This window comes from Vombatus ursinus, unplaced genomic scaffold, assembly GCF_900497805.2.
Source record: "Vombatus ursinus unplaced genomic scaffold, bare-nosed wombat genome assembly UNPS02009205.1, whole genome shotgun sequence".
Classification (NCBI taxonomy): domain Eukaryota; kingdom Metazoa; phylum Chordata; class Mammalia; order Diprotodontia; family Vombatidae; genus Vombatus; species Vombatus ursinus.
Window position 1 is genome coordinate 59,068,833 of NW_020948983.1, and position 15,996 is coordinate 59,084,828.

A 15,996-nucleotide genomic window follows, 5' to 3' on the forward strand; every position below is an offset into this window, starting at 1 on the left:
GAGACTGTACATTGTGAGGACCCTTCTCTCCCTGAATTCTGTACCTGAAATCTCTTTGTAATCCTGCCTTAGTCTCTCCTCCTTTGCTTCAGTCTCAAAGGAAAAAGTGACTCCTTTCCTTGCTAATACCAACCTTTCAAGTGGATCCTTTATCGCATCCCCTCCTGCCTCCTTCTCTCCTTTGATAATCTCCTCCCTCTAATCTTCAATCTCTCTTTATGCCACTGGCACCTCCCTTTCTGTCAACAAGCATGCCCAGACAGTCACCATTCTTGAAAAGCTTTCATTTGTCCTTGCAATCCCCTTAATCTTTTATTTTATACTCAACTCCCTTGCTGGCTTCTGTACCATGTTCTACCAAAACAGCTCTCCCAGAAGTCATGAATTCTCTTCCGACCCTTCCGATTGTTAAATCCAATTCCCTTTTTTTCAGTCCTCATCTGCCTTGAAATGCCTATAACATTTTTATTTTATTTTATTTTTAATTTATGGAATAAAACAAGCAGCATAGTATAATAAAAAAGATGATTGCACATGAAACTGTAAATCTATTATGTACAACTTGCTATTCCTTTTAATTATATAGTAAAGTTATCATATAAATTTCTTTTTTTCTTAGTTCCTTCCCTCCCTCCTCCCACCATGGCTACCATTAGTCACAAATATATGTGTGTGTGTGTACATATATATATATATCTCAGTCATTCTATACATACTTGAATTTATCAGTTCTTTCTCTGGATGCAGATAATGTCTCCCTTCATATGTCCTTTGTATTTAATTTGGGTATTTACAATAGTCTTAAAACAATATTGTTGTTACTGTATACAATGTTCTCTTGACTTTGCTCATTTATATATAACTTTTAACACTATTGACTAGCCTTGCCTCCACGAGCCTCTCTCCTCACAGGACTTCAAAGACACTATACTCTTCTGGTTTTCCTCCTCCCTTGATTACGATGGTTTTCCCCTTTCATTTGCCATTTTCCTTTCTTTTTCCTAACCCCCATATATATTACACTATAGCTAAATTAATCTCTGTTCCCACAAAATACACTGAGATTCCCATTTCCATGCCCTTATTCATGTTATTCCCAGACCTTGAAAAACCTCTCTCTCTCTCTCTTTCTCTCTCTTTCTCTCTCCCCCTCTTTCCTATCCCCCTCTTTTCTCTCTTCTCTGCTCCCTCTTTCTTCTCTATCCCTCTTTCTCCCTCTCTCCTTTTCTCCACCCCCCTCCCCAGTGAATTCCTGCCTGTGCTTTAAAGTCCAGCTTTCTCCGTGAAGTCTTCATGAATCCTCCCGGTTGATAATTAACCTGCTTCTCAGACTTCACACAACACTTTGTTTTGTAAATCTCCAATGCATTATTGTGTAATATAGTGAATGCACCGTTGTCCTTATGCTAATTTATCATCCTATCAGACTATACCTTGGTGAAGGTAGGTACTATGTGCAGCGCCTACTACAGTGCTCTGCACATAGTGAGTGCTTAATAAATGTTGAATGAGTGAGTCAAATAATGGCTTGTTGTCTCACTAAAAAAGTAGCATGGTTTGGTTTCACTTTGTTCTAGGCACTCATCATGAGAAATCCTGAGAATGATACATAGATGCCCGAGCCTCAGGGAGCTTTAGCCAATCAATTAATCAACCAAGAAGCTTTTGCTGACACAGCAATTGGAACAGTGTTATCTCCCAGTACTTGGGAGAGACAATTCAACATTTATTATGCACCTTCTATGTTCAAAGTACTGTTTGCAAGAAAATTCTGTATTCTTAGAGAAATTACAGTCCAGTTTAAGAGATAAGACATGCATGAAGAAAATCCTTAAAGTCTGAAAGTATGGTTCTTATTATTACAACAATAAGTGCCCAGAGAAGGGAAAGATCTCTGAGGCCTGGAAGAGTCAGGGAAGGCTTCATGCAGTAGAATGTAAGCCTCGTGAAGGCAGGGCCTGTTTGTTGATTTTAGTCTAGGTATCTGTTGGTATCTTCCATAATGCCATGAAAAGATCATACCTACTTTGAATTGTTGAGGCAATATGCATAGGTAACAAGGGAGAGCATTCCAAATGGAGAAAAAAGTGTCCACAAGTCAGGAGAGAGTGATGAATATGGTATGTCAGGGAAAATAGTGAGGAGATTTGCTGACTATGGTATGTGTTAGCATTAGAAGATAAGTTTGATGATGTAGGGTAGGACCTGAATGGGGGAATGTTGAGAGTCAGTGTGGGATGGTGGGAAGAACTCTAGACAGTCAGAAGACCTGGGTTCAAATTTTGGCCCACACTTTGAATAAACTTGTCACTACTTGAAAGTCACTCAACATCTCTGATCTCATCTGTAAAGTAGACATAATAACACTTGCACTACCTGTCTCACTGAGTTGAGTGTAGGGGAAGAAGTTTGTGACTATTTTTTATTCCTATTGAATTCCAGGGTAAGGAGTATATATTTGAGGTAGGAGTAATTTTTTAAAAATACAGTTTTAGAAGAAGAGGAATAGCTTGATAAAAGATGCCAATGCAGATTTAGTGCCCCAGTTTCCTTTCTTCTGGAATGAAGGTAACTTCCACTTGTAACCAATGTTGACCAACAAATGACTCTATAAGTCTCTGCAAACAGTTCCAAAGGAAAAAACTTCATAGCATCATTGATTTAGAGTTAGTAAGAACCATACAGACCCTCTAGACCAGCTCTGGCAGTTTATAGATAAGGAAAACGGAGGTCCCAGAGAAGCTGAGTAACTCACCTAATGTCACACAAGTAATTAAGAAGCAAAGCTACTTGAGCTGGGTTCTTCTGATTCCAAGATCTGTGCTTTTCCCATTGCATCATTCAATAATAATTCAAATGTAGCAAGTATTTATTTAGTGCCTACTATTAAAAAGAAATGATGCTGGTGCTGGGGGATACAAAGATATAATAAACATGATACATTCTCTCCCCTCAAGGGTATTACATTCTACTAGACTACATGGCTTCTCCTATCAGAAATGTACCTTTAGAAACGAGGTGATTTTTGGATTTGTTTGTTTAAGGGGAAAGGAAGTGAAATAAATAGATATGTTGTGGTTACCTCTCTTTGTGCAAACTACTTGGCTGGATGGGATGGAGATGAGGGAGCTTGTGGTGCAGATAATACAAGGCATTGAATAAATAAAAAAATACTTCTTTCTTTTTACGTTTAAAGTATATCATATGATTCCAGGACTGCAGACTAATTGTGTTTGGCTCAGGCTGACACAAACATGAATTTGCATTCCCTGAGCACGTATGCTGACTGATGGTGGGAAAGGTGGCCCAGTATCAAGCTGGGTAGTGGGGGTAGGGAAGAAACAATCTGGGATTTTAGACATTTGTTATAGACAAAAGAGTAATTCACAAATGGATACCTGAGAATCAACTGAACTTTTCAAGTTACTGAGCAATGGGTCCACATAGGATCCCTAGGACTTGAGTAGATCTCAAGAGGTCATATAGTCCATCCCCAGTTAGGCTGAAACACAACTATACCTAAACAGTCTGGAATCTGACTCATAGAGAAACAGCCTCTCTAGCTCCTTCCTTCTAATGCTTGCCATTCTTATTGTCTGAGAAATCTTTGCATTTAATGCCACGTGCTTATTGGTCTGTCATAGAATCACATAATGCTAGCTCTGGACAGGGTTTTGGAGATCATCTAGTCCAAATTTACAAATAAGGAAAATGAGGCTAAGAGAGGAGAAGGTTCTTGCCTGAGATCACACAGCTTAGTAAGGTTCAGTTAGAATATTACACCTAGTCTCAGGACTACAGGAGGAAAACATAGCTATACACTCATGCAAGATTTATAACTTTTAAAAGCATTTTCTCCTTTTTCTCATTGGACTCTACCAATAATCTTCTGAAGTAGGTTAAACAGAAGGAAACACTTCTCCTCCTCCCCCCACCTCCCATCCCATTGTTTAGTTCAGGAAACAATGATTATTTACCTGCATACCTGTTAGATTTTTATAAGAGCTCTTACTGATTCAAAAGGGCAGCCAATTCTGGGTATGGAAGTGAATAAGAACTACCCATTTTTCTAGTCCTAAGAGATTCCTGTATTGCACAAGAGAGAAGTCCTGGGTAAAACAGGACTCAAACTACTTCAAAATAATTCCTTTAAAATATCTTGGAGAAAGGCCAGCCACACCTGAAAGTGTAGTAGGTGGACAACTACATGGTAGAATTTCAGGGATCAGAGAAGGAAGGCATCACCTCTCTCCTTTCTCCTTCCCTTCCTCTCTTCCTGACAATTCTCCACCCATTGGCTGATTCTGAGACTCTGCCATTATAACTTAATTTCTTTGACTGACTCTATCCAAGAGAAACATACATCTCCTGGGAAGGGTATTGCATTAAGCATTTGTAAATTAGCCCCATTTGAATGAATTTATTACTAAATTTCCTGAGAGTAGCTTTAGAAGGGGGGGGGGGGGGGGGGGGGAGAGGGCCTGGGGGGGAGGGGGGGGGGGGGGGGGGGGGGAAGAGAGCCTGAGGGCCATGGGCAGCTGGGGAAGGGGAAGACCAGGGAAGCATGAAAAGAACAAAGACCAGGGAACCCGGGGCGCTGAAAACAAACTTTACCAATTTTGTAATTCCTAGCACGTCTTCAAAATTTGGAATCAAAGTTTGAAACTCCATATGGGTGTGGAGGAGGGGGATATTTGCTTCCCAGCAAGGCTCTTTTGATGCTGAAGATGAGCCTAAAAGCTCTTCAGTGCAGGGACTGTTTCCTCCTTTTCTGTTCCCACACTGCCTTGCCCAATTTAGGGGCACACAGTCCAATTTAGGAACACTGTGCATGCTTAATGTATGTTAAGAGATGACAGAGGTGCCAGAGTATGCTTCGTGAGAAGGCAGGAGAAGCTTAATGAGACAGGAGGCTGTTTGAAAAATTCTTAGGATCACAGATCTAGAACTGGACAGGACCTCAAAGGTAATTTAGCCTGCATCCTTAATTTTACAGAAAAGGAAACTGAGGGCCGTGGAAGTTCAGTGACTTACCTGAGGTTGCACAGGTAGTAAATGTCAGAGGCAAGATTCATACTCTCTTTGTTGGGGATTTGGGGGGGGGCAGGGCAGTGTGGTATAATGGAGCAAACACTGGGTTTGAAGTCAGAGGACCTGAGTTTAAATACTTAGCTCTCCTGCTTCCTACCTATGTGATCTCTAGCAAATCATTTGCCCTCTATGCCTCAGTATACTCCATGAAAAATAAAAGAGTTGGACCAGATGTTCTCTAAGATGCCTTCCAGCGATAAGGTTGATGTTCCTGTAAGAATGCTGTAGTTGAACTTTCACCAGAATTTGGTAGAGGAGTCAAACCTAAGGGACTCTTTTTCATAAACTGACTCTCCTGACAAACATTGCTGATTATCTTACCTGTAAACTCTGGAAAGAGATGAGTAGGGGGTCTATGTTGGAGGCCTTTGCTCTTTGGAGAAACACTGAAAGAAGCTTGCCCAAGTTGTGAGTTGGTCATTGTTGAACAAATGGATGAAATTTAAACAGATCGACTACGCTTCCAATAGAATGTAAATTCCTTAAGGGCAAAGGCCTTTTGTATTTTGTCCTTGTACCTCCAGAGCCTGGGGTAGCTAAGTAGCCTAACAGATAGAGTGCTGGGCCTGGAGTCTAAATCTGGCCTCAGACACTTACTAGCTGTGTGACCTGGGCAATTCACTTAACCCTGTTTGCCTCAGTTTCCTCACCTGTAAAATAGCTGGAGAAGGGAATGGCAAACCACTCCAGTATCTTTGCCAAGAAAATCCCAAATAGGGTTACGACTGAAAAGAGTGAACAACAACAATAATCAGTTAGTCAATGAGCATTGATTAAGCCCCTAGAATGCACCAGGCCCAGTGCTAAGCCCTGGGGATACAAAGACAAAAGACTTGCCCTGCCCCTGAGGAACTCTCAATTTAATTGGGAGAAACTATGGAGAAAATGGGCATAACTGTAACTCTCATTCCTCATATACCACCTACCTAGGAAAGGGAACACATTTATTAAGTGCCTACTATGTGCCAGACACTGTGCTATGAGTTAAAGTGTCTGAGGTCATATTTGAACTCAGATCTTCCTGACTTCAAGTTTAGCATTCTATCCACTCTGGCACTTAGTAAAGGGAGGATTTGTTTGTTTGTTTGTTTTTAATTTTAGTATGTGCTTTTGGAGCCGGATGCTAGTGCCTTTGAGCCTGAGAAAAATGCCGAACCCTTCAGGTAAACTTCCTCCTTGGCCTTGTTCCTCCCCAGCCCAGAGACTGGGCATAACTGGCTTGCCTGGGGAGAAATGATTCTTCCTGCCCTGCTCACACAATTCAATTAAACATGAAAGTCATCATGGAGGAATGGGATAGAGTTGGCTTTAGAGTCAAAAAGACTTGCTTATGATTCTCACCTCTGATATATACAAGTTTTGTGACCCTGTGGAGATTCATTGTATAGATAAAGGCTGGATCTAGAGCTCGAAAGACCTGGGTTTTCCTATCCACCTTGGACTCTTGCTAGCTGTGTGACTTCGGGTAAATCGCTTAACCTTTCTGGACTCCAATTTTCTAAAATGAGGGAATTGGATTTGATGACCTTTGGGGATGTCTAGAAGCTCTAAATCTATGACGCTAGGACTCCAGGCAAGCCACTTAACCTCTTAGTGCTCCAGGCAGTTCTGGAACCCTTTGGCAAAATGATGAAGCCTAATTGAAGGAAATGCTAAACTGAAGGTAGAGGTTGGTGAAAATAAAGATGCATTTTTTTCCCATGCACATTTGTGGTCCCCTTGAAATTTATCCATAGTCAAGAACCTCTACTTTAAACCTAGAAATTCCAGAGTGGATGTCGATCTGTACCGAGAGGAGTTTCCTTATTGGAAATTCCCTAAACCTGCAAAACCCAGGTCTCTCCCCTCCCCCCTTCCCACCAACCCAGCCCTAATGTGTATTGGTTTTCAGAGGATACAAAAATAAAAAAAGGAAAAGTCTTTGCCCCCAGGTAGATTACATTCCACGGAAGAGCTGTAGTCTCGCCATCATTGTGTCTTCTATTCTCCAGCCTAAATATACACCAAGTTCCTTCACTCAATACTGAGATGGCATGGTCTTCAGGGCCCTTGCCATATTGACCTCTATATCCTATGGATACTTTTGTTCTTGCTGTTGAGTTGTTTTCCGTCGTCAGACTCCTCAGTGACCCTATTTGGTATTTTTTTTTGGCAAAGATAGTGGAGTGGTTTGCCATTTGTTTCCCTAACTCATTTTACAGATGAAGAAACTGAGGCAAACAGGGTTAAGGGACTTGCCCAGGGTCACACAGCTAGTAAGTGTCTGAGATCGGATGGGGAAACTGAGGCAAACAGGGTAAAGGGACTTGCCCAGGGTAGTACAGTTAGGAAGTGTCTGAGATCAAATTTGAACTCAGATATTCTTGATTCCAGGCCTGGCACTCTATCTACTGCACCACCTTATGGGCACTAAGGACCCTGTTATCTGAAGGGTTTTTAAAAATCATTTCAGAGTATTATTATTCTTTGGAGGGAAAAGGTAATTTTAATGTCTATATTTGGTACAAGGTCTTTGGGTGGGGTATCATCAGTATCCTTTTGTGTGTGCTATTATCACTAATAATCAACTCAGACATAATGTGCTTTGTAGGGGCCGTCTCCCTCAGTTTTGTGGATGTGGGGATGCTAAGCAGCATCTTCATCTGATTATATATAGATTTTTGTTTTGTTTTGTGGGGTTTGGGGGAAAAGGGGCAGTCTGGACCCATGATTTCATCGGTGTATAGATCTTTCAGTGAGAAAACTGCCAGTATCCATGCAGGTCTGTCGCTGTTGGGTGATTTGAAGTCTTAGAGAGTTGTCTGGGGGCACTGAAGGGTTAAGCGACTTGCCCCTGGGTCACCCAGTCAATACACATCAGGGGCTTGACCTGAACTGCTTTCTTCCTGACTCAGAGGCCCACTTTCAATCCACTATGCCAAGTCAAATTTGACCGTAAAAGACTTCATAATCCGCATTGGGATATATACTTTGGGTCAGCTCTCACCTCAAATTGAACTGCAAGTGGCGAGTTTCTGTCTTCTAGCATTCAGCAGGCATCTTCTCTCTCAGAGAAAAATCATCCTCCTGGAGATTAAATCCATGTAAGTTAATCGTACATGCCTTTGCATTTGCACCACCGTGAGTGTAGAGGCTCAGGCAAAGCTTCCCTTGGCTCCCAACTACCCCAAGGATCGCCGCAGCCTCTCCAGCCGCGAAGCAGCTCCCGAGAAACCAGTTCTTCCAGGCTGCGGGCTCATCTGCTGTCATTTAGTGCGCGCGGCTTCCCGAACCACTAGTCTAGTGCCTAGACCGACTAGTAGAGGTGATGCTAAAACAAACAGGACCCCAGTTTCTACCCCTCAGAGGCCAGCAGGTGTCCCGGGCTCCGAGGGCTGATCCCAGTCCCGAAAGAGTTAAGTCATCGGGCCTTCTCTCCGCTGGTTCAGAGAGGATTAGGATTTCCTGGGACTGCCCAGCTATCACTACGGTTTATTCTCTCTCAGCGTGTGCATGTATGCGCTTTCCCCTTTCCTCCCCCTTTGTAGTTTCCTAGGTTATCCTTCTTTCCTCCTCTCTCCTGCCTCCCCCCACACCCTCCAGCCTGGGCCCTCTTTCTTTCTTCCTGTCTCGCCTTCCTGTGGCGAAGGAGGCTCATCCATTATAAATGCACATACTGTACTGACATCACCGCCGCTGCCAGAGCGAGCCGCGAGGACAGCTTAATCAGATTCCGAGGGGTGGTCCCTCCCCCCCCCCCCCCCCCCCCCCCCGCGCTCCCTCCTCCCCCTCCCCCATCTTCCTCCCTCCCTCGCTGCGCTCCCCTCCACTCTGCTCTGCGCGCTGCGCTCTGCCCGTAGCCACTGACGCCGCCGCGGAGCCCTCTGCGGGGCAGACACCGCCGCAGCTCTGCGCTCCCCCTCGCTCCGCTCGCTTCCTCACTCGGGCCAACCTCCCGCATCCACAAGAACGGAGGAGACAGGAGGGGGCGGAAATCCAGAGCGAGCAGGAGCGCGCGAGGAGAAGTGGGCTGCCCGCCCCCCATCTCGCCACCCCTCCCTCTCCGCCACCCTTGGGCTTCGGGAAACCTTGGCGACTTCCCCCAGACTTTCTGCATGACTGTCACGAAGGTAAGCGTCTTCCACCAGCCCGGCCCTATGGGAGCCGGGCTGCAGCGCCCGTGGGGCAGCTCCCAGGCTGAAGGGGCAACCGGACTGCGGACGCAGGGTGCAGGCTGGAGGAGAGGGCAGGGCAGTGGAGGGAAGGGGAGGGGAGGAAGTCCTCTGCTGCTGGCTTGCTTTTGCGTTGACATGGGTGTCTTCTGTCTTAAAGGTGCAGCGTGCACTCCGCCCCCTACCCCAGCCCCCTCTCTGCTAGCGGTCTTCTCTCACCCACTCCCATGCCCTCCTCCCCAAAGCCAAGTACTTCCACTACTTCGCCCCGGATGAGTGGAGAGTGGGTGCAAGGAAACAGCTTTGTCGTGACCGGCAAGGGGAGTGGGATGGGCGGGAGGACGGCCCCCTGGCTGGGCACCCGGGGAAGTGGCTCCTTGCCTCGGATACTGCATTTTTAACCCCTTGAGGACTCGGGCGGCCAGCTCCGTGATCCGCGCTAAGGCTCGCCAGTGTATGTCAGTGGATGTGTGGCTGCATGCCTCCCGCACACCTCTCAGCAGGTCCCCGGGAGGGCCTGGCTGTCATTTCATGAGAATTGCTCTCCTTGCTCCAGGGCAACCCACAGAATGAGGGAGAGCCCCTAGACTTCAGAGAGCCGGCCTCTCCTTGCTTCACAGGGAGCTCTGATTCCGCTCGGGAGCAACGTCTTTCCGAGGGTCGACAGGTGGTCGGGGGTGCGGTGGGGGGAGGGGAAAAAGGGGAGCCCTTTGAAGGGCTTGGTGAGACAAGACAGGGGTCAGAGCCTTGGGTGATGGAAGAGAATATTAATGGTATGCAAGATGAGGAGCAAGGTTTATTTCTAAACGGTGTCGCTTTTTGCTTTTCTATCTTGATATAAGAAGGGGTTAAGAGGGAAAGAAGAGGATTATTACAGTACCTTGCAAAGAAGAACTCAACTGGAAGTAGGGAGATCTAGGCTTTAGTCCGAAGGCCACATTGTGTGAAATTGGCCAATCACACACAAACTCTTTCAGGCCTCAGTTTCCTCATCTATAGCGCAGAGTACAGCATTGGATCCTACCAATGGAAGATCCAATGAGATAATGTTTGCAAGAAGTGCCTGGGAAAGTATGTGCCAAAGATGGCTTCATGAATGATGTCAATTCCTTTGATGGCCAAAGGGACTGTGTATTACTTTCCATTGGGATTTGGGATAAAATCGTCCATTGCTTCCCCAAATACTACTCACTACCTTTTCTTCCCACTGGCCTGGCTGCTAGAGTTGGGTAGGTGATGCCAAGAATAGGGATTCAGTCTGTGTGTGCTGGCAGGGCCATGGGGCATGATGGAATGCCAGTTCTCAGGCCTACGGAAAGGGGTGGGGAAGGTCAGAGAGCTCAAGTCTTTACTGATTAACTAGCTATGGGGCTGCATACTACTTTTGATAGGGTTAAGGTGGAATAAACCCAAGAGAGAATCTGTTAAGGAAATTTGAGCTAAACTTTTTCAAAAGGGTACTGGGGTTTTTTTTTTTTTTTTTTTTTTTTTTTGACAGCTTAGTCTAGGTACTCGGGCAATGTGTTAGAAAAACAACTTGGGAACAAACTTTCTGTCTGTAACCTTATAAACAAAAAGTTTGTTTCCAAACACGTTTCTGGGGCGTGTGTGTGTGTGTGTGTGTGTGTGTGTGTGTGTGTGTGTGTGATGATTTTTCCTCTTCATTTTCTCATGTCAAGTGAAAAGACTTCAAAAGTTGTCAAGTCACTTCATTCCCTTCTCTAGGTCTCAGTTTCCTCATTAGTAAAATGAGGGGATTGAACTATATGATTTCTGAGGACCTTTCCAGCTCTCACAAATTGGAGGAGTTAATAATGACTCTGAAGATGGAAGAAAGATTGTTTGTGTAGAATGGACGAGATGAGGAAGATTTGAAGTTGCTCAAGCTTTTTTTCTCTTAGATACTTTGCAGACTCAGAAGAGATGACCAGCCCAGAAATGACTGTATCCGTTGGCATGGCAAGACAGAAGGGTATTGTGCTTCAGGTTGATGGTCTGGACATACTGAAAATCGCACCCCCCTTCCTTCCTTCTCCATCAATATCAGAGTTTCTTAGCCATTTTTGTGTCATGGAACCCTTTGGCAATCTGGTGATGCCTTCTCAGAATAATGTTTTTAAATGCGTAAAATAAAACACATAGGATTACAAAGGAAGCTAATGTTTTTGATATATAGCATTTTAAAACTCTCCACAAGTTCATGAACCCTTGGTTAAGCACAAATTAAGTCAGCTCAGAGAATGTCATGATTCTCTGCTTTCCTTAGGGTGGGGTTGGGTGAGTAGGGTGGAAAACAACTAGGTGGCACAATGGACCTGGAGTTTGGAAGACCTGAATTCAAATCCAACTTCAGACATTTATTAGCTGTGAGACCCTGGGCAAGTCACTTAATCTCTGTCTGCCTCTGTTTTCTCATCTGTTAAGTTGAGATAATAGCAGCTTCCAGGATTGTTGTAAGGATCAAATGAGATAATATTTGTAAAGTGCTTTACCAACTGTAAAATGCTATATAAATGCTAGCTATTATTATCAGGGGTGGGCAGTAAGTGGGTTTGCAGATTGGGGGCCAGGAAAGGTGAGCATGAAAAGTAGGAATGAGAGACCTATAATTAAATCTAAGGCGTCGTTATTTGACCATATTCAGAATAAATGTGGACAGGAAGATGCTACTCCAAAGGCATGTAATAGAAAGTGCACTAGACTAAGAGGCCTGGGTTTTAGTCCCATCTTGTCCTATGAATTAGACTTTTTCTTGTCCTGATCTTGCTGGTAACTTACTGTATGATCTTGGGCTCACTGGGTTGCAGTTCCTTTCTGGGAACTCAGTTTCCTCATTTGAAAGGGTTTACTCTACACAGTTGTTGTTTTATTTCAGTGGTGTCTGACTTTTCATGACTCCTTTTGGGGTTGTCTTGACAAAGATACTGGAGTGGTTTGCCATTTACTTCTCCAGATTATTTTACAGATGAGGAAACTGAGGCAAACAGGATGAGGTGACTTGCCCAAGGTCACACAGCTAGGACGTGTCAGAGGCAAGATTGGAACTAACGACGAAGCTCAAAGGGTTGAGCAAGGCAATGGGACCAGAGTCTTGCATTTCTCTCCATGGTGCTTTGCACCACCCTGCTGGTCTCTCTCACTTTCTAAACTGTTAAGTTTAGGGGGAGGCTTCAGCCTCCTTTCCCCTCTCCTTCAGTCTCTGACCAGGACAAGATAGCTTCCCTGGAGCTGACTGGGTCAGGCCATTACAATGCTCTCCTCCCAGGAAAGACTCCCTTTTGAAACGTGTTCTTTGGCTCTCTGAAATGATCCAGACCTCCTGCTGAGAGGGGCGTCTGACTACCTCAGGACCACAATTCCTGCACAAGAAGATTAGCAGCCTTCATAACTTTATGACCAATGGCCCTTTCTAGGACTCAGCTTCCTCTTGTCTAAAATAATGTTGATGGGACCAGATGACCTTTTAGCACTAAAAGTAGGTCCTGAGGCCGCAGCTTTGGAAATCAAGACTCAGCCTAAATCACAAGGGGGCAAATAACCTGTATTGAGACCCCTCTCTTTGGGCTTTGGCATAGGAAAGAGCCCTGTGCCCCTCTGACTCTTTGTCTTCTCAGCTGGAAAAGCCTAATGGGATTCTGGGCTGGACACTCTGATAAGCTGGCTAGCTCCATCCCCAGACTAGAATTTGAGATGCTGCTTCCTCTCCCTCACCCTCTGGAAGGGGTCCCCAGTTCAATTTCCTCTCAAATTCCCACCCTTTGGCTACATGTTTCATTGATCTTAGAGGCAAAATTCCATTTCAGGGCAAGAGTTAGAAGACCTACCCAGAGAATCTACCTCACCCAGCCCTCTGGGCTAGGCTGGTTGGCTGGAGAATATCTCAAGTACCCCACTTTCCTGAGGAATCATAATTAAGAATGACTCCTAAGCTTTGGGGAATGCTAGAGGCCAGAGTGTTTACCATTGTGGTACATGCAAGGGTAAGGTGCTCTGTGGGATGCAGAAATGCATGAGATCCAATTGATCTATGATCTTGAAGATTGTACATTTCCTTTAGGTTGACACACACATGTGTGTATCTCCTTGGGGAGGGGTACATACATGAAAAGTTTAAATAATAACACAGAGCAATAATACAGAAGACATTATAAGACTGTATCTGATTAACTGTCAAATAGGATAGATACTAGTGGCATAATATACAAATGTAGTCTTATCAACTATTTTGCCCCTACATTAAATGACCTAAGATTATTGAGCCTTTTGAAGTCATGCTCCAGTTTTTTACAGTTTGTCTCCTCCACATTAGTTGCTGTCAATATGCCTCTTCTTGCAGTACTCCATTCTCCTCCTCAACCCCAACTTATTGCTTTTATTTCTTACGGGCAAAGAAATTAGTGACCAAATGTGTCAGAACTGTATGGAAAATAGGAGTAAATAGGCTCAGAATGAAGCGCTGATGGATCTTTCTATGAGTAAATTGCTTGAGGTATATTGTACAGGCTTTAAGAATATCTATTTCTACTATTCAGATTTCTTTTTTTTTTCTTTTCTTTTTGGCTTCCTTCCTTCATTTTTAGCTGTGCATTGCTGGTCAGTCAACAACCATTTATGAAGCCTTTATTATGTTGCCGGCATTGTGAGACAGGTAGTTTTTGAGTAAGTGGAATGGTCTAGAATGTAAATGACTTTCAGATTATCTGTGCCACAAGGTAACTCCATAAAGGAAGATGTTTTGGAGTTGACTGTGGTTCAAGTTTATGCAACATTAACTGAGAGGTAAGATTCATGAGCAGGAAAGTGTAGGATAAGAAAAGCCCTAGACATCCAACAGGCCTTTAAGATAGAAATTTAGTTTTATAGAATCATACATTTAGATTGAGGATGGACTTCAGAGGCCATCTGTCCAACCCTTTCATTGTACAGATGATGACAATAAGACCTAGAGAGTTTAAGTGGCTCAACGATCAGAGATAGGATTTGAACCCAGACCCTCTACCTTCAGAGCCCATTCTCTTTCCCCTGTATGATATGATCCTTTTGTCAAATGAACTTGATCATGGGGGTAGGAATTTATAAAATGCTAGACCAGGGAGATGGCTTTGGAAGAAGTAGACTATAAACATTCTCTGTCTCCCCACAGGCCTCCATCTTATTTGGAAGGATCTAGAGTCGGAGGGACTTAAGAAGACATTTAGTTCAACCCTTCCCTCCCCCCCAGCTCCACTTTCCAGATGATGAAACTTTAGGACCCTTCTACTCTACTTCCAATATCTCCCTAGATTATTCCTTGCCTTTCTTGGACTCAATCTCCTCTGCATTCTGGTTTACGTTAGGAAATAATGGTTGTTAATAGATTTATTAATAATTTCTAATTCATCCCCCTAAGGTGTTATCCATTCTGTGTAAAATATATTAACCCATATAAATCATCATGTCCAGGTGGCCCTTGAAGTTGGGTTCCAATCCTGATAATTTTAGGTCCAATCCCAGGAGCAAGAAGAAATGTCTTTGGGTAGTATTGCGGTGTCTATTCTGCTGATACATAGGGTTGATCCAGCCAACTAGGGTTCCCCAAGGATGCCACACAGTACTAAAGAAAACTCAAGCTTTTATGGTCAGCCATGAGCCAACCATCCTTGAGTCCAAATCTAGGGAGATAATGGAGAAGAGATTCACATCCTCCCCCAGAACTCCACTGAAACAAAGACCTTCCTGAAAATTCTGAGTATTCTATTTTCTCATGCCTTTCCTGCTTGGTTCCTGCTGTCAGAGGAAATGAAATAACCAGGGACCCACAGGAACCTTGGTCTCTGAATGGGTCCAGGGATCAAGTTTTCTTGGAATACTCCTCTCCCACTCCTAACTTCTGTGGGACGATGAAGTCCTTGTCACAGAGGTGGATGGGGTCCTTGACAAACTTATGAGGTTTGTCTCCTTGTGTCTTTAGTGGACAATCCACACTTCTCCCTCATTTGCCCCCAACAATGTTCCTATTCTCTCCTGCTATCCAATTATGTTCCCAGGAAAGGTTCTGTATCAGTCATTGACATATCTGTGAAAATTAGCTTTAGTACCTAACATTTTCTCTGTCTGGGTAATTTGCTCTTCAAGCCTAGCATCCCGCTAGGAAAGGAAGGATTCTGTTTCCTGGTAAAGGAGAGTCAGTGGGCAGATGGGGAGAAACAGTTTGGGGGAGTGGGAAGGCCCTGAAATCACACGGCTGAAGTAGTTGCCTATTCTCCCTAGACTATTATATCGACTCTAAGCTGTACCCAAAACAACCAGCCCCCTTAGGCAATTCAGGAAAATGAAAATTAGCCAAATGGACTGTTTGGCCTTTCTTGGGCCAGGCAGCCAGTTGATGGAATAAATTTTTCCACTTTCCAGACGGTTATGTTGGCCTCAGCCCTGAGCTCTTGGCGGAAAGACACTAGGTTCTGATTTGTGTGTTACTGAGCACAGAATTTGTGTATTCTTCATGGGACATCACAATGCACAAATCTCCCTAAAGTCCTCCCATTACTGTATTTCTTAGTCTTTCATCCTCCATCCTCCCCTTCCCCACCTCCTGCCTCTCTCCTCCATCCCCTTTTCCTGGTGTCTCTCCAGCCTTTCTCCCTTAGCCTGTCTCTTGAACAGAAGTTGTTCACCTTTTGTTTGTCAGTCTGGTGAAGCTGATGGATCCCTTGTCGGAAAGAAACCAATGATATTGAAATATTGTTATCCAAATATCAATAAAAAACAAGTCCAC

The 15,996-nt window shown here is 44.2% G+C and overlaps 1 protein-coding gene and 1 long non-coding RNA gene across 6 annotated transcripts in view; one reads left to right on the forward strand and one right to left on the reverse strand.

Moving 5' to 3' along the window:
- Positions 1-8,747, reverse strand: part of LOC114035346 — a 35,071-nt gene extending 26,324 nt beyond the window's left edge. Inside the window, exon 1 of the long non-coding RNA XR_003568211.1 lies at positions 8,078-8,747. This is a non-coding gene — a long non-coding RNA (uncharacterized LOC114035346). The remainder of the gene's footprint in view (positions 1-8,077) is intronic.
- A 179-nt stretch (positions 8,748-8,926) lies between these two features.
- CORO2B (coronin 2B) overlaps positions 8,927-15,996 on the forward strand; it is a 235,057-nt gene continuing 227,987 nt past the window's right edge. For all 5 annotated transcript variants that reach the window (XM_027852095.1, XM_027852100.1, XM_027852096.1 and 2 more), the window contains exon 1: positions 8,927-9,200. Coding sequence is in view for 1 of the 5 variants with exons in the window: in XM_027852094.1 (XP_027707895.1) it covers positions 9,186-9,200 (15 nt within the window). In the remaining 4 variants the exon portion in view is untranslated. The remainder of the gene's footprint in view (positions 9,201-15,996) is intronic.